This window comes from Lagopus leucura, unplaced genomic scaffold, assembly GCF_019238085.1.
Source record: "Lagopus leucura isolate 7727_CA_CO unplaced genomic scaffold, USGS_WTPT01 Super-Scaffold_73, whole genome shotgun sequence".
NCBI classification, from domain to species: Eukaryota; Metazoa; Chordata; class Aves; order Galliformes; family Phasianidae; genus Lagopus; species Lagopus leucura.
Window position 1 is genome coordinate 94,213,469 of NW_024962252.1, and position 24,622 is coordinate 94,238,090.

A 24,622-nucleotide genomic window follows, 5' to 3' on the forward strand; every position below is an offset into this window, starting at 1 on the left:
TTGATAAATGGCTCTGTATCTCTTCATTGGAATCAAGGTTGATTTGGAATCAGAAATTACAGGAACAGCATCAAGCTGAGTCCTTGCCCACTGACACATGGCATTAAAGATAGCTGGAGAAGAATTTCAAGCCTAAGAGACCTTCAGATCTCTGTGGTTCAGCCTCTGCTTTCATTTGCTCGTGAGCAGCAGGCCTGTTGCTGGCATGGTCTTTGTGAATGTGGGTTTGTGCTTGCCAACTCTGGTCTGAGCTTAGTTTGTGCAGCTGGTCCAGGTTCATAAACGCTGTAAAAGCAGCCAAGTGTGCGGTGGTCTAATCCTTCCAGATTTAGTGAAGCCTGCATGGGAGCTTGTTATTCTGGAGATACTCTGATGAAGTCCAGGATTGTGTGTGCAGTTTTATCTGGTTTGATGCAAGGTGAGGATGACATCATCTAGTCATTACCTTTTGTTAAAACAAAGTCACCAAGACTGGATATACCTGTTGGGACTTTCCATGAAAACTTCAAGCATTTATGAAGCGAGCTGTGGACTAGCAAAACACCTGCATGGCTGGGTGGCTTTTGTTTTGTTTTGTTCCCCCTCCCTGCCCTGAGATTAGTGTCTATTGGTTTGGTCCATGGGTCTGTGCTATTCTGTTTGTGGTTGTTCTCAGCGGTTCCATTTCTCTTAAGTACTGATTTCAGAGCGATACCAGCAGCACAATGAGGGCTGGAGGTACAGTCAGTGACCAGATGCTCATTTATCCTGTCTACATGAGAAAGAATAAACTGTCTGTGACTTTGATTTCCCTGTCCAAAGAAACCAGGTGAGGTGCCAGGCAACTTAAAGATGTTTTACGTGTATGAGAGTTTTAGCTCTGGGAGCACTGTAAGCAGTACACTTATCTGGTATTTGCAGATGATGCCTAAAAGTGTGCTCTTTGGCCCTTCCTGGAGAGGGAGGTGTGTGAGGTGTGCTTGGTGTGAACCCCAGAGATGCTGTAGCCACGGCACCTAGGCCAGTCTCTCTTTAGGAGGGTTCTGGCCATCAGTACCTGCCAGTACCTGCTCATTAAACCAGAGGAACCCAGGAGCAGCTGGTACAGCTGCTACTTTGAGAAGTAGAGTCCCTGTTTTTGTTCTTTCAATACATGGCTCTAATCCTCCAGCACTCTGGCTACTGCCTTTGTGACAGAGCACAAATCAGCATGTGGTGCTGCCCTTGAGCTCAGGCTTTGCACAGAGCTTGTCTCTAACCCTATGGTGATTAGATGTGTGTGTTGGTTTGGGTGGGACTGGGGGACTAGAGGTAGCAAAAAATACTGTGTGTCCAGATCAGGGCCACTCTGGAGCATCTGTCTGTACTGAGTGCACAAGCAGAATAGGGGTTTCTGGGGGTGTATGTCAGCCCTCAGGCTCAGCATCACTTAATGCTGAACTGCTGTGAAGAACCTTAATGGATGCTGCTGTTTTCTCTTGTCTCATTTTGGTTCAGTCCATTAGACAAGAACTTCTTGGTTAATTAAGAGAAAAAAAAAAAAAAAAAAAGAGCAAAGCAGTAATTAAATGAAAATATGAAGCATGAACAGCTAGAGGGCTCTTCTTAACAAAACCATGATTGTAATTTACTGCAAATGTGGCCATAAAACCGAAGAGGACCAGGAGCAGGAGGCAGCTCCTGGTATGGCAGTCAACATCTGCAGTAAAGGCAGCACAGAGTAGGAGAACCTGCAGCCATCTATCTTAGTTACACCGTGTATTGATCTCCTGTTCAACTATAACAAATTCCAGTGCCTCAGGGGCATGAGCCAGCAGCAAATACCAGCAGTTACTCCAAAAAGAGAATGACCCACTGCCCCAGGAGGGGCAAAGGGATCCATGCTGGGACCCTGCAGGTCCTGAGGCCCTGTGGAATATGATGATGGCTGCATTTGCAGAGATCTGGGTGACTTGAGGTAAATGTTGGCAGCTGGAGCTTGGTCTGGGCAGCTGTGCTCCCAGGGCTGTGGATGTGGTGGGATAGTAGAAAGATACTGCAGGATATAGGGCTGCAGGATATAGGGCTGAAACTAATAATGCCCTGCTGTGATTTCTGAGGTTTGGAAAGATTTGAGAGCAAAGACAACTGGCAATGCTGAATGATGTTGTAGCCCCCAAGTCTCTGTCCTCCCTAGGGAGAAACTGTTAGACACTGGGGATCAGCTAGAGTGGGGGGGAAGCAAAGTGAGCATGAAAGTTGGACTGAGGCTCCCGTGCCCAGCAGTGGGCCAAGGGGCTGAGAGGGACAGAGCCGTCACCAAGTCCTGGCATGGCACCATTTTTCCTCACTTTTTTTTTTTTTTGAGTGAAGACAATTTCCTTAAAACCCTTTAATGAAATTACGTTTTCAGAAAACATCTCCTAAGTGCCCTTTGTTGGAGTTGCTATGTATTTATTTGGTTTCGTTTGAAGGGCAACCAGGAAAATGTTCTTAGGTGCCTGAGCTCAAAAGGCCCTTTGGCTCAGCCCAGCGCTGGCTGATGGCACTAGGCCTCATGGCGGCCTGCAGCTCCTCGCAGCGCGGAGCTTTGCTCTGTGTGACAGCAATGGGGCCTGAGGGGACGGCATGGAGCTGTCAGTGAAGGGCTGGGGGTGAGGGAAAGGCTGTGCCCCAGAGGTGGTGGGCATGGCACAGGCTGCCCAGGGCAGGGGGCACAGCCCCAGTGCCAGAGCTCAGGGAGCACTGGGACAGCACTCTCAGCCATAGGGTTTGGGTGGTGCTGTGTGGAGCCCGGGGTTGGACTCGGTGATCCTTGTGGGTCCCTTACATTGAGGATATTCTGTGATTCTATGATTTTCATGAGGGCTCGAGTTATGGTGTGCACCAAGCCCTGCTCTCTGCTGTGGAGGTGCAGAAAGGGTTTATTATGGCAGGCGATACCCACCAGCTCCCAGGGCTCTCACCCTGCGACACTGAGTCTATGCCTGCCCTCACGTAGAAGTACCCATGACAGCAGGCAGAATTTGGCACTGGTGATTTTTCCAGTTGCTTTGGAGAATGAACTGGTGTGCTCCAGCAGCAAAGTGGCCATGGTATTTCTAGGGATTTCCAGCACTGCCTGTCCACGGCCCTCGATTTGATTTCTGTGTCCTCTCTGCTTTTTTGTAGGTGAAACCAGCCAGAAAAGGATGAATGATCCCTAATGGTAGTTTTCATACGTTCTTTTGAAGTAATTCTTTTACAGCACAGCAATAGAGACCAAAACGCATTCAGCTTGAGAGATAATAGCACATAAAAATAACTAAAAAGTTAGTGCATTGACTGTTCGATGCTTAGATAGAAAGTAAAAAAATGAAAGTAATTCTCCTGATAGCTTGTAAGAGCGCTGATTGATGCAGCTGTCTTTTCACTGCCATTTTCAAAAGCCAGGGCTATGCTTTTTTTAGGATTACTTTGATAAACGGATGTTTTGTTAAAATCCCACTGAGCTGTTTTTTGACTGCTGCCTTATTCCTAGCTGATACCCACAGGACGGCAGGATTTGTGCTGCTGGCGCTACGAATGACAACATCCCTCACCTCTCTCACTTGCCTTTAATCATGCTCTCCTGTTCTCATCACTATGGCCCTGCCGTCCTATTTCACAAGCTTTGCTGTCACAAGGCAGTATGCCCGCTCCCACCTGAAAGCACCCGGCTTGGAAGCACCTGAAATATGCTGGATGCTATCAGTTTCTGTTGGAGACCAGGTGCTCAGGAGCTGTAGGGTTGGGACTCTCCTCTCATTATCATCCCAAGTAGAGATCTGGGGATCAAGGAGCAGTTCTTAAGTTCTAATGCTAGTGTAGAACTCCCGTGTTGTGGTAGACAAGTCCTTGAATCTCTGGCATTTGAGTTTCTGTATACAACAGATAGGAAATAAGGATGGAGAAAACTTCACACTCAGAGACTCAAGGATCAGCTTACGGCTGTTCGTGAGACACTTGGAAATTACAGGCAGCAATTACAGTGGCGGAAGGGAGAATGATAGAGGATCTATTCATCCGTGGGCTTCTAACTATTGATAATGCTGTGTTTGAGGAAGGTAATTGCTCTTCAGAGGGAAACAGTCTCTAAGAAATAATTCCTGATGGCTCGTGTTTTCTTGTCTTTTTTTTCTCTCAGGCATGTGCACACAGCCTGTAGCTGCCAATAACCCATTCTTAGTGCAGGGTAATTTCTGTTTAAATGATCTCACAGATCTCACAGCAATGTTTCCCATCACTTGTTCGATTTATCAAGAAATATTTCATTTCCTGTGTAATAGCACAGCTGATTCTCATGAGGTTGCTGAATTACACTTACATTTTTGGAAGATGAATGAAAAATACAAAGATTGGTAAAAACTAAAACGTTACTTACAGTCATGAAGAGCCAAAGGCAATGATTCAGCCTCATTAGATGGGTATGAACAATCTCTTCCAGTGTTGGCTCCTGTTCCTGTATAACTGCTGATGGGTTTTACCTGATTTGCAGTGATTTCAGGAGTGAGCCTTAACCTCCCTACGTAATCTAGATTAATTGGTCTGGTTTTACATGGGCGAGAGAATACTGCAAATCCACAACGATGTAACAAGATGGAGGTAGGGACCCTGTACAAACCCCAGGGATGCGGTGCTCATAGCAGCAGCATCCATGCTGAGAGGCAGTGGGCTCAGCACTAAGAAGCTGGCAGCTCCCCTCTTACTTCTTGTCCAGCACAGCTCCATTGGCTGTCCCTCTCCCCCCTTTCTCCTGTCTATCAGGGAAACAATTCTGTGTGCGTTCTGGCGGGCAGGAGCTGTCAATCAGTGTCCACAGGCTGTGTGTCTGGCCCAGCTGCAGCAGGAGCTGGGCACTGGCTTTGGCTGGAGCTCATTTCAGCGAGATGCAGAGGTGAGGGCAGACGTGTAGGACTTGACTGGGATTATGAACTGGAATAGTTTCTCCTTTGGTTCCATGTCGCCTAGCGTGATTAGCAAACCTCCACATTCAAGGCAATAACATTTCTCTGTTTGCAGCGTGATTGATTTTTTTCTTAATGTCTCTCTTCAGTCAGTAGCAAAACTTCCTGAGTTTATCTTAATACCCTGCACGGAAGTATCCTATTGATCTGAATGAAACGTGGGGAGATACAGCAGCAGTTCCTTACAGCCACATAGAGAGCAAACAGCCTCCATCTGCTCTCTGCTTTGTGGCTGAGCAGAGGCTGGATCTTGAAGCTCTTCCTGGGTGGCACCGTGCAGTGTGAGAGCCTGTTGCACTGCTGGATGAACACACAGCACACGTGGCTGCCCCCCACCAGCTCAGCTGCCCATCCAGCCTGGTCTTGGGCATCTCCAGGGATGGGGCACCACAGCTCTCTCGGCAGCAGTGCCAGGACCTCACCAACCTCTGAGTGAGAAAAGAGAATGAAACTGAAGCAGAACCCTCAGCACTGGCTCCACAAAGAAGAACACTCACACACGTCCTCCAGGCAATGTTTTCTCCTGTTTATTTCAAGAGTCTTTGTAAGAGCTTCACGGCAACGATCCAATGCCATTTCCAACCATGTATGAAGGGAGCCAAACATGTCTGCTCCGTTTGGTGGCAAGCTGTATATAACATACCAGTAGAGTGAGCTGAGTATGGCTTTTAGTCCTCTGTGCTCAGAGATCTTATCCTGGGAAAATCCTGAGCTGACACAGAAAATCAGCTGGGTGATAAAAGCACTCACAATTACTGGGTGTGCTGGATGTCAACCCAGAATTAAATCATTTTTAAAATGTCAATCATTTAAGCAGACTTCAATCTTCAAACTTATTTCAGTTGCTGTTTTGCTGGGAAGCATCATCTCAAGGAGAACAAATACTGGTACTTTCTCATCAACCAATTACAGGAATTTATGTATGCAATGAATGCAAAGGGGTAAGTGATGCCACCAGGAAACCAGTGTGGATGGGGCATTCCTTCCCCAGTTCACACAGTGAAACACAGCAGTCAGCAAACACCAAACCCAGGGAATTAACAGAAGCAAAGTTCCTCTGATGTTCATCATAACAAATAGTAACAGCAGCTCAGTTACAGAGACCTATGAAGCTGTGTGCCTGTAAAAATAAACAAGAATTAAACAGGAATACCTTTGAGCAGACATATTCTTTTCACAGTTGAGTCCTTTTGTATTGGCTTGAAATTTGCAGCTATTACTTTTGTGAAGAGTGTGACGAAAGATACCTCCCAATAAGCTGAAGTTTTGTGTCTGTGTAAGCAAAGAGACAGCTTTTTTTGTTTCCTGGTAAATAAACAGTATGTGCATTCACAACAAAATGGTCTAAAATATTTTTTGGCTGTAGTGGTTTTTGCTGCTGATATTACCATGAAATGAGATGAATTACTGCCCACAGCCAGATGGATTTTACTTCCAGGGACTACAACTGATTCCCTAATAGAAACATTAGGAGATGACAAGCACTGAGAACACACTTGGTGTTTGAATTGCACATTGCCTGAATTATCAGTGATTATGTGTTTTTATAAGCAGTTATTTTACATCAACCTGCTGCCTTACACTTTGTGAAATGTGACAGGGTCACAAGAACATCTTATTCACCTTTCTTAGATGATCTGATCCTGAAAGCACTTGGGCTGTGATGCTGCACGTCTCAGAAGCCACCGATGTCCTTGTGCCCCTCGCTTGGAGCAGGCTGGGAGCTGGCTGGCCCCTGCCTGAGCACAGTGTGGATGCTGGGACTGAAGGGGAGCCGAGGTTGAAATCAGGACCTGCAGTGTACCTAACATGTTGCTCATCTGAGCCACAGAGCAGCGTGGCTGCCTTTCCAGCAGTACACCTGGTTGTCAGCTTCCCAGGTTGGCCCTGCAGCGCTCGCCTGCGGGATGGAGCGCAGCATATGTAAGCGTGCAGCTCTCTGCTTTCCTCTGCATCTCACGCAGTTCATCTCTGAATGAGCTCATGACCCACATGAGCCTGTGACACATCAGGAGCAACTTTGAGCTGTGGTGCTGTCTGTGCTTTTATGATGGAACACAATGCACGTGTGTACTGAAAGCAAAGACTGCTTTTTTTTCCTCCTGCATTACTTGGAAAATACCTCCGATGCTCTCCCTTTCTCCACACTTCCCATTCTTCTGGATACAGCAGGAGCACTGCAAGTGGGACCATCTCAGGGCTTTGGAAGTAAAAGGAGTCAACAGGTGGCAGTGTACATCAACACAGGTACATTTGCTATTTTCTTTCCCAACCTACATGGCCAAGTATCCATAGCAGTATGGTCTGTCCTTTCCCAAGGCAGGGTGCTTGCAGCCAGGTGATCTGTACGATCCCTTCCAACCCAAATCATTCCATGGCTGTAAGGAACAAACCCAACATGTACAGAGGTGGAGGGTTTGCATACGGGTCGTACAGTGCACTGTGCACATTTCATTAGTTATCCTGCAAGAGTCACATATTTGTGCCTGACTGAATTTACCACCTAAGGCAACTTCTACTGTATGATTTAAATACAATATTGAAAATGTGTGTTGGTTTGGAAAGGAACATTAGTAATCCAATGAGAGCAGAAGCCACTGTCCGTAGATCTCCCTAGCAAACAGCACTGCACTAAATATGACTTTGTTTAAATTAGTGTTGAACATTCACTGCATAAATAATTAGTCAATATTTTTTGAGAGAGAAAGTTAGAAAAAAGAAACAAAAAGGTTAAGAATGGTCTCACTGCAATGGGTCATTTCTGTGTAATTATCACTTCATCCCATAGGCCATCAGGTTTATACCAAGGCAGTGGCCTTGGCTATACATCCACCACTCAAATATAGCCATGGGGCACAGGCACCTGTTATTTAGAGTTTCTGCTGCCTGTACAGCTGCTCATCAGGCAGTGGAACTGTCTGAGAGTGATGCAGCAGGAAAATGAGAGGAGTGAATGGAAGGAAAGATGAACTATCCGATCCTAAGCTAACTTTTTGGCTGTCCAAAAATAGAACCTGTAAAAAACTATTCAAGACTGTAATACAAATCCCAAGTTACCTGAAAAGAAAGTGCAGTCTAGTGCAGTGTGCTTTCATTTTCCCATTTTGCTCCTTCAGCTTCCTTCTCATTTCTTGTGCTTCAGTCTGTCTGGGTCTTGCAGGCATCTGCTTTGTCTGCAAAGAAATATCAGGAGGAATTCTACTTGGTGCACCTAGTGCATGTTTAGAGTTTAATTAAGAAAAAGAACAGGCTGCCCTGGGGAATTCTGAGTTGAACCACACACAGTACAAGAGGGGAGGAGTTAGATACTCCAGCATTGCAAGTTTTAAGACAAGCTTCCCTTAGAAAGCTGAAGAAAGAGCAGAAGGAACTACAAAGGACTGGTTCCAAGTCCTCCACATCCTCCTGGCTCGCAGGCTCATGCACATCAGTACTCAATGCCCAGACAGTGCTAGTCCACAGAAAAGTGGGGATATGGAGTTCAGTTTTCACAGAATCATAGAATGGCCCGGGTTGAGTCACGCCAGTACATGGGTATATGTGCACTGCAAGAAATAGGGCCACTGGCAGAAATCAGGGCATGTGCTTTCTTCACATCCCTCTGGGGCTAAGGAGAAGCAGAAGGGAGGTTTTCAAGGATCTCAGGAGTAATGAGACATTGCACATAAGCGCACAGAGTAGCGATCAGTTGCCCAAAGCCCTTGAGGAGCCCAGTTCTAAGAGCCAATCCATTTCCCCCTGATGTCAGCAGGACCTGCAAAGCATTCTGCAGTGCTTCTGCTCAGGAGTCCAGGCTGGCATCCAGGTCAGAAAAAAGGCAATCAGAATCAGAAACACGTAAATCACAGAGCATGTCTGCCTTTGACTGGGCTCAGAAGAAGTGCAGGAATGGCAGAGGAGGTGTATGAGCAATTTCACATTAATTCACGTTTCCCTGGCACAAGTAGGTAGTTTGAAAACAATTTACAAACATTTAAACAAAATCCTAATTGCAGTTATAACAGTTATCTTTTAAAAACAACTTACTGAAAAAATACAAACCCTTAACCTGCAATTTTGTTATCATAAAGATGTAGCTCTTGGGCTCCCAGAACAGTAATGCATTTGAACTCATTTTTACAACTATAAACCTAAGCAATTCTGCTGCAATAAAGCCCACCTGCCTCTACTTATGCAGCACTTCACACAGCAGGGTCTGCACAATGAGCAACAGTCCCAGCAATGGCAAAGGAACCACGATACAATCCTAAGGGAGGTCTAGCTTCAAAGAAAGCAGTGTGCTATATGTCCATGCTCTTAATGAACAAGCTTATAAATTGACACTCAAACGCAGCAGCTGAGAGGGAGTGCATACACAGACCCATGGAGCTTTGGGAGTCTCTGCAACCAGGGAAGCTCCTGCCAAATGAAGGCTGCTCGAATGCAGCCTCTGCCATACCAAGTACTTGTAAACTCTGTAACAGGTAGGCAGAGAACGCAAACATCACGGAGTGATTCTGGCCTCAAAAGCTGTGACTACAATTGTGGTATAAGAGCCACATCTAATGGTCTAATGCTCTGATCCCTTCTCCTTTACATAAAAGATACAATCACTGTCACCCTTCAGCTGGCAGTCTCACGTGTGCAAAGTGCGCAAACCCTCAAATTAAAAGTTAATTCCCCAAGGTTAAATTCCAAAATGTTGTGAGCTCCTCTAAGTTCAAAGGAAAGCAAAATGAGCGAGACCCAAACATACACAAAACAAACCAACACGTTCTCTACATGGAGCTTCACAGATGTACTTTCAAACATTTCTAACAGCCCTAGTCCTTTTCCATCAACTTTTTTGTATTTTTTCCCTGACAATCAAACCACTCGCCATTGCCTTGCCTAGAACTATCCAAGAGGCTTTCAGGCCATTGTGGCTTCAGCCTTAAGTGCTATTTCTTTCTGAAAGCTGGAGAAAATTTTAATCCTTACAGCCTTACAGAAGAGAGAAATTAAATAAATTATCTAGATCTTTGCAAATACCCATAATAGCTATTTGCAGGAATGCCTCTGCACCCATCCATCATGCTGAAACACACATTCAGACCAGGTCTGCTTAAAGATGCTCCCTCAGCAGTTTGGACTAGCACCATTAAATATGAGTTAAAACAGTAGCAACAACCCTAGGCCAATTTATGATTTAATATAATCATTTTGGAGAAGTCGGCTTCTGGAGGATCTACAAAATCCTCTTAAGTTTTGCTCCAAAAATCTATTTTGCACAGCTTTTAGTCAGGTCTGTGGAAAACAAGTGTTGCTGGGGCCTGTGGAAAATTGCAATTAAATTATTTGCAAGATCCTCTGCAACAGTATTCAACAGTATAGTGGAAGATTTATGACAACAGAGAGAGCCTACGTTCATTTTAGCAGGTAATTTTCATGTAAAAGTAACATCATTAATAAACAGTTTAACTTACTTCTCAGTAGAAATGCAAACATTTGACACCAGAGATGAATGCTGGCTTCTCTTGCATGTTTTCAGGTTATTCTGTAGGGAGGAACTGCTGTGCATGTTTCAACATGCTTCTTATGACTTATAATCCCCCGACTTTTAAGAGTTAGGTAGCGTGTGGTGTTTCTGACAAGACTGGCTGAAAAAGAGTTGCTTGTTGTCAGGGGAATTCAGTCAATTTGATTCTCTACCGCTGAGGTCAACAGGATTATTCAAGTGAAGCACGGTCACCCTAAGGCTGGGGTACCTGCAGACACCTACGTGTATGTTATATACAGGCCTGGTATAACGAATTGGCAAGAGCATCAAGTGCAAAGTTCAGGGCCAGATCCAGACTCCAACAAACAGTGAGATATGGGTTTAGACAACCCTTAATCCTCCAAGTTTGAATCTGGAACTGACCTTGCTCAGAATGCATTCAAACCCAGACTCCAGGCTATCTGCTGTGTAAGACGTCCATTCTGACACCGCTGTAACCTCTCATGCCACTCTTCTGAAAACGCTTCAGATTCTGCATCAAAGACATCCAAGTCCCTCACAAAACCCCCCAGGGAGAATTGTGACATTGTGGTCAAGATGTTACTGCATGTTGGAGAAGACATAAAAACCAAAGACACCAAACTGCCGAACATCCAACGAATACTGAGTCTGCTCTGAACGTAAAACTTTGATCGTTTGCAGCGTTAATCCCACCTGAAATCATCATTTTATTTTTATCAAAGAAACAAAAAGAACTTCAAAAACTCTACCTAGAGTCACTGGTTTCTGCCAAGCGGTTGTTCATGATGGCTAGAGCACCCACCCCTGCAGAGAACCCGTTGTGCCTCGTATTGATACAAACGTTCCTCGGGTAGCCATTGGCTGTCTCGTACAGCTGCTTTTGCAAAATAGCAAGAGAGACCTTGTTGGACGCCGTGAGCTCCCTCATGGAGATCATCTCTCCAGAGAGCCTCCTGCCATCTGTGTCACTGTCGTACTGCCCGTCAGCCTCCAGGGAGATTTTGTGACGGCGCAGGCGGGCTCCTGGGGTGATGGCGTTGCGACGCCCAAGGCGGGTACTCGACTTATGGCACTTTGGGCAACATCTGCATCTGAGTTTTTTCAACACCCAGTTCAAGAGTTGCTTGATTACAATTGAGATGACGTTAAAAAGAGAGTATATGCAACATACCCCCATTAATATAAAGATGAAGTTTCCGAATCTGTATAATCCCTGATTTTGGTACACAGCGTTTTGGCTGCTTACCAAATCTCCAAAGCCGATGGTGCTAAAGGTGACAAAACAATAGTACAAGGAGTCGACGTAGTTCCACCCTTCCACCAACGTGTACATCGCAGAAGCGCAGCACGAAAGCGTGATGGCAAAAATTCCCAGAATGAGCATCACGTGATAAACAGATGGCTTCCAGCCGATGAGGCTGCCCACCCCCGACATAGCTGAACCTCTTCGGAAGTTGGGAGGTAGGAGACCACTTCTTCGCAGCTGTCTTTCGTGGCAAGCCTTCATGATGAATGCCAGGAGGGAGATAATGCGCTCCAGAAAGAGGTTGAAGAAGAGGATAGTCCCAGCACACCCAAAAAGACCATAAACGATGAGGAATACTTTTCCAGCCACTGTTGCCGGCGTGGTCATTCCAAAACCTAAGGTGTGGAGAAAAAGGAGGAACGTTACTGCCACAGTTTTTCATGCATAAGCTCAGGAAGCGTGAAACTTATCTTGTCCCACTGGGCAAAAGAGAGTCCTATCTCTGTGTCAGATAAGGTCAACACGAGATAAGTTTTGTAAAGAATGAAGGAGGCACTGAAAATCTCAATAAGGTGATTACAGCTCACAGGAGAGCAAAAACTTCCAGCAGTCATGAAGGAGTCATAGGGAGACACCACAGCCACTGAGAGAGTGCGGCAGGGGAAGAAAGCCTTTGTGAGCCTACAGCATGCTGAGGTGAGGTGAGACAAACGGGTCACCTCCCTGCTTCCACTGTGTGAACCAGCACGGCCAGCTGGGAAAGTCCTCCATTTATGAGCTGTAAATCAGCATAATACTATTACCATCAAAGTCTGATTACACCCCCCGGCTGAGAAGATGGAAGTCTTCAGGTTACAAAACAGAAGGAAAAAAAACTCCCAAAATATTGAACATTATTTTACAAATAACACCATCGTAACACTCTAACCAAACCCCAACTGAGCCCAGCCCACCTGACACAGACACAGAGAAAAGGAAAAGCCTGCAGGTATTGCCCTTGTTACTGCTATTCTTCTCTGTAAAAGTACTCAGTGGTTCAGTCAAAAATCATTCTGATGGGGCTCAGGTGACTGATCACACTCCATGGATAAATAACCAGCTATAATTAAAATGAACGCACTGCCCAAAATGACAAGCTGAAATCTTTTTACCTCACTGTTCCATGAGATTGCTGAGCAAGTAACATACTTAGGGAAGTAAATATCAACAGCAGACCATGCCAGTGAAAGTTTGCTAAGAAAGCTGCATTTAACAGATAATGTGAACATAATGAAATCATTAAATCTGGTTTATCATTATGCACCTATAAGCAGAAAAAGAGAAACATTTCTTATGTATAGCGAGTTGAGATTGCTGCCTGAAATCCATTTAAATATTCATGAAAATGTGGAAGTGAAAAATTTGCAGAGTAGTAGAAAAGAATAAACAAGTGGCACAGATGTAATTGGCTGTTGTTGCCCGGACCCACAGCCCCTCTGTTCTGTTGTGCTGAAGATCTACCTTCCAAGTAGGCTTCCCAAAGCCTGCCTTGCTATTCCCAGACTTAATAAGGGTGGATAAGGCTTTAGTCAGCTCCTCTTGTGCAGGGTGAAGCTGCTCTCTGGGTGAGCCTCTGTGCTTGCCAGAGCCCTCTGGTTTGGTGATAAATATCCACTAGTGGTCTCCAGAAGAAGTCAGGAAGTCTGTGTGGCTGCCAGCAAGGAATACACAGCCAGCTCATTAGGGAGACGGCATCTGTCAGCCCATGCCTCATCAGCAAAGTGGTTAAACATGAGCTTCACTGTAAGTGCCTGACTATCATGATCAAAATAAATGGGCTGTTGCACATATGGCTAAACACGTTAATTAATTATGAATTAAAAAAAAAAACAGTGTCAGTTTAGGTAGAATTATAAGCGCGCTGAAGTTTTCTAGTGTTGTCTGGTGCTGTCAGTGGTGATGTGTATTTTTCATATGGCTTAAGTTTAAGAGATTTCTGAAGCATAATGTTACCAACGTTTTCTACATATCTATGCAAGGTGAAAAGTCACACCCCTGTAACAAGATACTAAGGTGTATGGAAAACAAGCAAAGAGCATGCCCAGGTAATGCAGTACCACCAGGTGCTCCGTCAGCAGCCAGCAGCACACTCATGTCCCCTCCTATAAGGTCTGTCCCTTTGGCACCACCCAGGTCACATAGTGTTACTCCTGCTGTGCTCTTCACTTGAGCTCAGCCCCTCCTCAAGGCCCAGTATCATCCTGATCCTCAGACAAAATAAATTCAGGCAGAATATCTATGCTTTGAATCTTCTATTTAAAGCACAAGAGTGCTTCGATTTTTCCATGACACTGGCATATATGGCTATATATATGGCAATGATATACATAAAGTCAATGCTGGGGTTGACTGTGCGTCTCAAGCAGTTATTCATCTTCTCTCATTCTAATTCTGCCACACTCCAACCTATGACTTTGGATGCACAGCCTATAGCAGCATTAATTTCACTCTATCCCCAGACAAACAGAATTGACGAAGACGATTTGATAAAAGCAGATAATGCTTATGCAGCCTCTCATGGCTAAGTAAATTAATGAGACCCTTATTCTTACTTGCTTATTAGGTTTTTTAGGCACTATTCAGCCTGCAAGAGTTCTGATATATTTAAGCTGATGATTAAAGGCAGAAACAATGAAACATGAACTTGCAAAAAGGAACGTGCCTGTGACATGTTGGTCTTGGTTTTGAAATTAAAGGCGTTGACAGTTTTCCAGTAAAGATATATTTACCCAGAAATGGAAGAAAGTTTTGGTCACCTGAAAACAGAACACAAGAACTGAGTAAACAGAAAGCTTCCCATCCTCTGCCATAGGACACTCCTGCACTATATGTAAAGGAATGAAAAAAAACAACCCTAAACCAATCCAAGCCCTAAAATTGTCAAATATAACTTTTAAAACAAATGATTTCTCTAAACAAAGAAAGTATCTATAACTGGAATGCTGTTACCAGGCAGAATTAATTTCTTGAGATGTAAAGACTAAGCTCTACAAGGCTGGTCGCCAAGAATGTAGGTTACAGAAAGATAAACTAAAAGCAATCAGTTTTGTTTCATATCTGCTCCAAACGTGCTTTGTTTACTTCATGGTTTCCCAGAGTCCTGATAAGTTGCTACTGCCCAACATGTACACATTCTGTATTTTAGAACTAACACTCTGGATTAGGGATCTTGTGCTCCTTTTAATCACTTTTCACCTGCCAGCACTTCATCATTATTGCTTCTGACAGAACCGTACCTATCTATTTCCCAGCTACCTCTCATTTATTCTGCAGCTCCTCAATACCTAATATCCAGGAACAGTTGCCCTGGATACAGGGTCACAGTGCAGAGCAGATCAAACTGCTGCAGACAGAACTCTTCTGCCACATACACAGCTTTCTCCCAAGGACTGGGACCACCACAGTCAGCCTTTTGAGACCACAAATGAGTAAGTTATTTTTCCTTAACATTCCTGACAGCCAGCTTTATCAAAATACCCCCACTCTGGTGATCAAACAGTCCATTTTTTGAGAGCTTTACTAATAGAGCACTCCAATAAACTCAATGAACATAGCGTCAAGCCAGGTGACCACTGCTTCTTGTTATACCTCTGCCATTGAAATATCAGTCTGGTGCTTGAGACAATTGCTGTTCAGAAGAACCCATGCTGGTAGAATGATGGAGATGATGAATTGAACTCCAAGGAGTTTCAAGAAGCTGTGAGAAATCATTAAAGGCTTCTGACAGCACCACTTCTCCTCTGTTTATACATGGTTGTAACCAGATTATTGGTTATGCAAAATGCTGCTCTGCACAGCAGTACTGAGTAACTGTAACCCTCCTCAGTGCTTCTCTACATTCTATCCACCACCCACGAGGCCAAGACCAGGTTTTCACTCCTTTTAAAAGTAAACTCGGTTCTATGAGAATCAGCACATTTGTCAGCCTCTGCTGTAACCCAAGCTCTCTTCACAGAAAAGGAAATAAGATTAACAGTATGGTTATTTAAAATATCCCCAAGTTTTCTGTTTTAATACAGTCAAAAGACAACCTCAAGTGTTATCACTTTGATAGCAGTCTAAGGCACTGGAGGTGGCCCTGAGGAAGGAGAGAAGAAACATTTAGATGTTGTACTGAGGAACGTGGTTTAGTGGGGAAATATTGGTGGTAGGTGGACAGTTGGACTGGATGATCTTGGAGGTCTTTTCCAACCTTTATGATTCTATGATTCTTTGATTATAGCCCTGCTGCATGTGTACATTTACCTTCTCCTGCACACTGCAGGGCTCCCAAGTGTGTTTTTGTCCACTGACATCTGGCTGAGCTTTCCAAGAAAGACTGTCAATTTCTAGTGAGTGATCAGCAAAGACATTTATCAGATCAAGTGGTATAACTTTTGTACATCTGAATGATAAATGGCCCTGAGAGATGTGTGCTGGAGTCTCAGCTTCACCACCAGCAACAGTACTATTGCTCTATTCATCTACTAGAGGTAGGTAAGCATTTTTTCTGTGTTGGACTGCACGCTGCCATTTCTGTGTGCATGACGAGAACGAAAGGCATATCAAAGATTAACCCCCCAAAACCCTGCTCATTTCTGTACACAGAAATGTAAGTACAGAAGAAGGCTGACCACCTGCTCTGGACAAGCTGCTTTGGTACAGTCAAGGTTAGGAAGAAACACAAGTGTCTCTAAATCAGTCTTATGGTCATTGGCTGTGACTGGCTGCTCCTCTCTGTACACTGTATGAGCAAATGGCTATTACTAAGCCTCCAGCATCGCCAGAACAGCAGCAGCTCCAGCACCAAGGCTGCTACGCAGCTCCCTTCTCTCCTGCCTGCATCTCTAAGCATGGGACACTCAAGATTGGTCACAGGCTTAAGGGTGGAAATCTCTGGCAAGATTACATTTGGGTTTGCTGGTTAATCCTATCATATCACTTCAGGGTTTCTAATATGGGACAGAGTCTCCAAAATGAGACTACGAAGAACAAAGCTCAGGGAAGGATTGGTTCCTGAAAGCCAGAAGAAAAACGAATTCAAACTACAAAGAAAGTAATGACTGACAAGATGGCAGTTTTCTTGCCAAGTCTCTGGACTGAACAGAGATAGAGGCACTTTGCAGAACCAGCGTCCTTCTTAACTTCTCTGTTAACATAGAGGTCACAAATAAACACTCTTTCAATGCATCCATTTTTACTGCTGTTGAAGCAGCACGCTCTTTCTTTTGACTGCAGACTGCAGTGTCCTTGTGAATTGCCCTAATCCAGCCCAGAGCTGCTTCTCCTGCTTGCCTCTACACCTGATGATCAGAGTCCTCTCTGGTTTGTTTTCTTTCCTTATCCTCCCAGCTGGGTGGAAAACACGTTGCTATTGTATTTTCTGAAACTGTGGTGGTGTTAATAATGGAAAATTGTAGCCCATACAGTCCTGAGTTGTTTGAATAAGTTATACTACTGTGGAAAAAACACTTCCCTGCCCTAGAGGCTAATTTCTTCATATCCTGCCTTAACAGCCATTGCAACTGTATCAGAGCCTTAACCTCAGTGCAGGTCCTGTGCAGAAGCATCTGTCTCAGCTTGCTGCGCCACATAACCTCAGTGAAAGCACAGAGATCTTGAGACACTATCAGAGAACACACCTCTGAATTTAACCACTCAGAAAAATCTGCTAAGAAAAGAATGATAAACAAGACACACATTCAGACTCGGTACCCGTGGACATACATGATGACAGAGCTTCTGGACTCCAGGAGCTGCCACTTCTTTCCCTCCCCTGAGACGTGCCAAATGGCTGAAGCCATGCACTGCTGTCTCTGACCTTTCCACAGCCTTCATAGAACTGATGATATAATTCCAGGTGAAGTTTCAAAAGTTGGCTTCTCTTGACATCATAATTCCTCACCCTTTAAAGCCGCTTCATCTCTTATTTTCCTCCTATGTTTTTGAGAATTGTGTATCTAAGCAACACTCTAAGAGGAAAAAGCTTACACTCTGTCATTTTAAATTGTTCAAACACAAGCATTCACATCAGCTTTTGTTGTTTATTAAAACTCGCAGCTGCATTTCAGACACCTGTGTGGACCCAAGGTTGCAGGAAAAAAAAAAAGTAATTATTTATAGCTGTAAGAAAAAAGAAAAAAATAATGGTATCCAGATTTTGTTACATTCCTGAGATAATATGGATATTATGGAAGAATACCTGCATGCCTACTCACAACACTGCTCCTGTCAGGCTGAGAAATAGCGCTATCTGAATTTCACCAGTGATCCTGGGCGTGTGCCTTACTTCTCCCCACGTGAAGTCTGAGACAAGGTGTTGCTCCTGGCCTTCCCAGGCCTCATATCTGGGAAGGTTTGTCCAAAGGTTACATCATTGGCTTCTCTTTTGGCTGCACTAAAGCAAAAAGCTTGCGGATATTTTTTCAGAAAAGGTGTTTCTTGTTAGCTGTCTTAGCTCTTCTGCTTTAAAAAGAGTAAACCTATAACGATGCACCTATAGGACAAGAACAACTTAAACCTTCTGGGCAAGATCTTTTACGCTGCCTGTCCATTTTTCTCCCACAAGCTCTTAAGCCACCTTGAGCTCGGACAGCTCTTCTACTTCCTTCAAGAAGACACAAGACCTAATTTTAAGGAACTGCACTAAAAATACAGGGTAACAGCACTACCCAGACTCATCAGTTATTTCTCATTTCCTATTTCTGCATTTAACTCTTCCTTCCTTAGTAAGCATTTCCTCTGACTGCTGTTAAAGTTAATGATACTGAACGCCTTAGCCACTTCATCATTCACTTTTCATTTTATCCAGCATTTTCCTGGTCCTGTCAGCTCTGTCAGTAACAGCTTTTGTAAAATGACAAACTATTTTACCCCACTTTTTTTTCTTTTACACTGCAGCCCTTTCCAGCCAAAAAGACTTTGAGTAGACTTGACTCTATTTATACATTGAGCACAAATGATACTGTAATTCTGTGTTTGTCCTCAGGAGATAAATGCATTGTCTGCACAATACTCAGCAAAGAAATGACAAAATATTTAATGATGAATAACGAAGAGGTTTTCACTCTTTTTTTTATTTTTTAATTGAAATTCACTAAAGCATTGCTTTTTTCATCTATGAGCAAGGAGCACTTCCTATGGATCTTTAAACAAGAGTAATAGCAGTGCCTCACCCAAGTAATCCCCTACATTAGCACCAAACCTTTCAACTTCTTATCTTACTCCACTCCAAAGCTTTAATTACTTGAGAAGGCTGCTAATGCCTTGCTTCATTTAATATAATTACATTTAATTTTCTTTCTGCTTCTCTGTTCAACTCCAGAGGGACTGCATTCAAACCTTCCACCATCTACAGTTTGGTGCAGCACCTACTGCCATCTGCAGACCCACAGAGCTCAGGGAGATGTGTTACCCACCCACAGCAGTGACACCTCCAAGGCAGTGCTGACAGCACCAGGTCTGCAGCTGCGTTACAAACCAACAAAAGAATTAACATGGGATTTCCTGAAGCCCTGCAGAATGCCTGCTATTGACTTCAGCTGAAGCAGGCAATTGCGGAGACATAAAATTAAGCGAATCTGATTTGTGTGGATTGCTATCCAACTGCACCTTAGGTTCAAATTATTTTTATTTTATTAAATGCTTCTGTTCACAGAAGATTTTACTAGCACTATTACAGTTTTCATATGCTCCAGTTCTCCAGCGTGAACCTCGTCCTATGTCCTCACCTACCCCATCCCCAAATGCATTCAGGTATGTGCTTGGTGCTGAGACACTACGAAAACTATTCATTTTGATAAAGATAAGCAAACTCCATAGTACCATAGATAGAGGATATGTTCCCAGTAAAAAAAAAAAAAAAAAGCTGTCTTCATACTAAAAAAATCATAGGGATGAAATGTTCCAAGTTTTGCATTGTTGTAACCATGCTGCTACTACAACAAGCTGTAAATTCTCAGTGACTTCAATAGCTGCAAAGGTACATTAATGCTGCAGTCAGTAAAATAAAGATATCCATCGTATTTTCCAGCATAACAAGAGCAGTGGACATTGACTGTTACGTGAAGTTAACAGTCAATAGATCTATCCCATAATTCTTTTCCTGTTTTGTTCACAATGAAGAGCAACTGAAGTCTGCATAAAAGCAAGACAGAATGCTTGCAAAGATGGGCCAGCAGTAAATGTGAGAAAAAATGAAGGAGTTTGTATGTTCTGCAACAAACAGAAGACAACCTAAGAAGGGAGAAAAATTTAGACTGCAAAAAGAAACAAGGGTCAATAGCAGGACTAATGCTGGGGTGATGAGAAAGAAAATATAAAGCTTTCAAGTTGTTCTTTGGTAGTTATTAATTTGAATGATTGCAAAGATGCAAAACAAGTATTCAAAATCTAATCAAACATCAGTAGTGGAGGGCACGCTAATTGGGAAGGAGGGAGCAGAAGCTGGAGGAATTAAGAGTGCCTGGGCGATGAGAGAGTGTCAGATAAGCTATAACACAAGGAAAGGGGCAAGGTATCCAGGGGCATGACATGGATGGCCGAGGCTGGGGGCTGGATAGGCTACCTGGGAAGATCAGCTAACCAACCAAACTGCAACAACAAAAAACACATCAAAAAAACACCCCCAAAATAAATTTAAGATGAAACCCTTCATCAGGAATACCTCAAGTCACCTGCATAATTACGTGCATGCTCCCAAGTACAGCTTTCCATGGCCACTCTCAACTACAAAGCCGCAAACTGTGATTTAGATTACTCTCCTGCTTGGAGCTTTCAACTCATATCTGGACATTCAGGAACTTCTCACCAGTGGTAGATAAAGAAATTAATGCCCCCCTCAGGTTGAAGCTGGGAGGGCAACCTAACCCAACCCAACCCAACCCAACCCAACCCAACCCAACCAATTCTGTGATTCTATGAAATATGCTGTTGACCTGCTGATCCCCATCCTTTGCTCTGACTATGACAAGAAAACAACTGAGAGAGATTTGCCAAATAGTGATCAAAACACCCCACGTCCCTAAGGGATCGAATCTGGCCAGAGCAGACCAAACTGGAAAACACTCTCTTGCTGGCCCTGGATTGTGTACAGGGTGGCAAAGACAATGAGCAGACCTGCAGCTTAGTAATACTGCTTGTTCTTCCAACTACTTTTCCTGCTTGCTTCTTTTGTTTGGACTTCAACGGGTTCAAACCTGGAAGCAACTGCCCCCTAATGTGAACCCTTTGCAAAAGCATCCCAGAATTGCAGAGTCCTAAGGAAATACAGCGCTGATGCTGACCGGGAGCACGCTTTGGGCTGCCACCTTTGGGTTTGCACTGGCCATATAAATGATGAAACTGCATCCACAAATAGCCAGAACCTTCCCCAGCTACCACTTAAATACAGCACCAAAGAAGATGGGACAGATCTATTTTCACCTTAACCCTTCAGACAATCAAGGTTATTTGTGGAATTACTTGCTAAATTATCATGTGAAATGCTTTTGGTCAGGCTAACTCAATGGCTGCTGATAGCGCAGTCCAATATCTGAACAGGTTCTTGCAGAGCCACCCAGCTCCCTCCCTTTTACATCTTGCTTCCACTGAACTGCCACCTTCAGCACATCTGGGTTTCTTCAGACAAATTCAACGTAGAGCCAAACGAGCTTTAGAAGGGCTTATGCTGCCCAAGTTTCAGAGCAGAGCCAGAGATGGTACCCATGCTGGGTACATGCAGAGGGTCCAAAGCAAACAGGGTCTAACCCCACTGACACCCAGTGGCCTTTTCTTAACCACCTAGAACCTGGACCTAAACACACTTATTCCAAAACAATCCATCTGCAGTGAGGGTGCATTCTAAAAATCTTACATTGAAAACTAATTTTTATGCACTGGAAAACATTATTTGACCTCTCTATTTTTGGTTTGTTTGTTTTTTTTTTACACCTGGCATGGATTTTTCTAAAGTAATTACACCACTTGATTTTCCAACAGATGTCAAAAAATGTGTACAAAAATGTGTACTTACACTTTAGAAACTTAACATTCTGACTGCATGAGGGGCCAATGTCTAAATATGCTTTAGTAGGCAAGTACCTGGCTTTTATTCTAACATTTATGACAAGAAAAAAAAAACTTGATAGAGATTAGATTCATGGACTGAGTCAGAAATCCAGAGCTTCAGATGCTGCCCCATGTACTCTAAGCAGAATGTATACTTGCTAGTAGGACGGCCATCCATTGGAAAACCCATAACTGACGAGGCTTCACACATCATACCACAGAGAAACCTTGTTTGAGTTATGCTCTGCTTTCAGTCTTTAAGAAAGTGCTGGGAACTATTTGTGATTTGCATCTGGGGAAGGAAAAAATAATCTGAATTTCTACAGCCAGCCAAACCAATGAATCAGGAATAAACTTTACCCAGGTGCTCCTTAAAGAAATGAGAACAGCAATACTATAAATTGAATAAAAGAACGTATCTTTGGAAGCTCAAAGTAATGACTGAATTAATGGTGCAGACTGACAGCAAGCAATCAGAAACCAGCCTTAAGAATTTTCTTACCAGGTTCTGAAAATCTGACATATTTAATGAAAAATAGATTTGGCACTTCATTATTCAGCCACAAGCAACATAAACCACAAATGCCCAGAGTACAATTGAGAGGGTGTTTTGTGCACTATTCAGCAGTCGCTTTGTGGGCTATTCAGGAAAATGCTGAAAGATCAGACTTAACAATTCATTTTAACTCTGCTTCCCTGAAGACCTCACTGATGTGCTTCTTGTCCCGAGGGTTTGCCTGTGCCTTGTGTTCGGTGTAATGATGCACGATGCAGAACCGCACCAAGGAAATTTAGGAGCTGAAGCACCTAATGGAAGCAGCGCAGAGCAAAGGTCCTGCTGCAGAAGGGTGGGGAATGAGTCCATGTAACCAGCCAGGTGGAGGCCAGGAGCTTCTCCCCAACCCTGCCCCACACCTACAAGGAAGTGCCTTCACTGTGTGAAGGGATGAGGGAGTGAAGTACGCATCCAGCAGCACGGGGCTGCAGCTCAGTGAGAACTGGTGAGGGGAAGATGAGGACCTCAAGAGACCCAGTGAGCATTCTTTTGTCTAAGCTGGAACCTTTCACGGGTAAGAGAGAGAGCAACCCGTGGGTGATGTCTCCTCGACAAGACAATGCCTTTCTGTTGGTTAAGCTTTCTGGTGTGTTGCTAGGACAGGCGTGTATTCAGCTGAAGTAATAAAGCTGCTTTGACACATGTATCTGATATGGCAGTTGGGGAAGCAGGCTGTTTTGACTCTAAATGTCTGATAGCTCTAGGTGAATTTAGGTAAAGATAGCTTTCTTCTTGTCAATGAATCATGACATGAACACAAGTGAATTTGCTCTGAACAACTATAATACTAAATATAATAACAGTTGACAGCGGAATCAAAGGCAGAGCAGATCGGTGGGCACCTAAACGAGCTGGCTGTGAGAGCCCAGGAGGTCTGTATGAAGGCTCTAGAGCTGCTCCCCTGGGGTACATGCTGATGCAGTTGCATTGCAGGAGCACGAGAAACATATTCCTCTGTTTACACCTGCCAAGAGTGCTGAAAAGCCCGTCCGAGTCCTTCATTCTGCCCAAAGATGCAGTGACTGCAGACAGCGGGACAAAGCAGAGGTACAAACATTTGCAAATGAGTAGGAAACATCTTACATCTTCACGGCCATTCCGAAGACAAGGCAGGGGCTGCAGAGGGGAGTGTTCTGTATGTGCACACCTCTGTCTGCTATTGCAGGTGTACGGACAGAGCACTTTGTTGGTTTGTCCGTGCACCGACTCAGTTTTCCATCCATTCAGCTCAGTAGTAGTGATCTTTTCACAACTGTGTGTTCCTGAGATGCAGGCCTAACAAAGTTACATTAAAATGGTGTTTTAATACCGAATGGACTCAAAGAAGGAAAGTTAACGGGATTATTTAGCGCAAAAATTAACGATGCTTAACAGCACTGCTGCAGTCATCATCACGGCTGTGTTACAGAGCTCAATCACTATAGATGAAATGTTTTCTGAACCAAACGAGTGTGAGCACAATGGGGAGCTGTGCGTTTCCTTCTTTTTAATAAAGCAAAGCACGGCGTGTACGCTCTGCGGCCCCAGGGCAATCTGCTCGTTACGGAACTTACAAAGTGGCAGAGTGAGGAAATGAGCCCGCTGTGTCTGCGGGGACACGGTTCCTAAAGCAACTCCGAGAGCTACGGACAGCCCAAATTTACTTGGGGTGCATATCCCACATCGCAGCTCTCGCTGGGGCAACGCTAGAGTAAAATAAAATTCCTCCCCCCCCCCCCTAACCATTTGCCCATCCAGCTCCGCTCTTTCCAACCACCGACACGCCGCCGATAACCGCAGCCAGCCGCGGCCAGCGGCGCTGAGGGGACGCGTCGCTGCGCTACCGGGCAGGCGGCTTCGCACACCTCACGTCTTCGTTCACAGACGCGCCTCAACTTTGCCAGCCCTTACAGACGGCGGCCCGCAGCGCTCGGAGCGGCCGTCCCGGCGCCGCCCCGCGGGACCCTCCCGGGAGCCGGGCTACCCCGAGCGGGACCTCGGCGGCGCTCACCTACCTATGGTGGAGACGACGGTGCTCACGAAGTAGAAGGCTCCGGGGAAGTCCCAGCGGGGCCGCAGGGCGTCGACGCGGATGCCCGCGGCCATGGCCGCCTCGTAGCTCCGCAGGAAGGCGCGCAGCTCGGGCAGGCTGATGTTGAAGATGCGGCTGAAGTTGTGCAGGGTCCGGTTCCAGCGCAGCTGCGCCGCCGCCTCCGACGGGCTCTCGAGGGCCGAGAAGACGGTGGCGCCGGCGCTCAGGTACGCCGCGATGAGGGCGGCCAGCAGCAGGAACCGCCCGTTGTCCTCGTTGAGGGGCGCCGGGCGCCGGCGGCGGCGAGGACCCGCCGCCCCCC

The 24,622-nt window shown here is 44.8% G+C and overlaps 1 protein-coding gene across 1 annotated transcript in view; it reads right to left on the reverse strand.

Annotated features, from left to right (window-relative positions):
* Positions 1–5,455: 5,455 nt before the first annotated feature.
* Positions 5,456–24,622, reverse strand: part of KCNK12 (potassium two pore domain channel subfamily K member 12) — a 20,148-nt gene continuing 981 nt past the window's right edge. Inside the window, exons 2-5 of the mRNA XM_042875206.1 lie at positions 24,284–24,619; positions 11,172–12,063; positions 8,001–8,116; positions 5,456–6,063 (exon numbers count right to left, since the gene is read on the reverse strand). Of these exons, the coding sequence (XP_042731140.1) occupies positions 8,068–8,116; positions 11,172–12,063; positions 24,284–24,619 (1,277 nt within the window). The 3' untranslated portion in view covers positions 5,456–6,063; positions 8,001–8,067. The remainder of the gene's footprint in view (positions 6,064–8,000; positions 8,117–11,171; positions 12,064–24,283; positions 24,620–24,622) is intronic.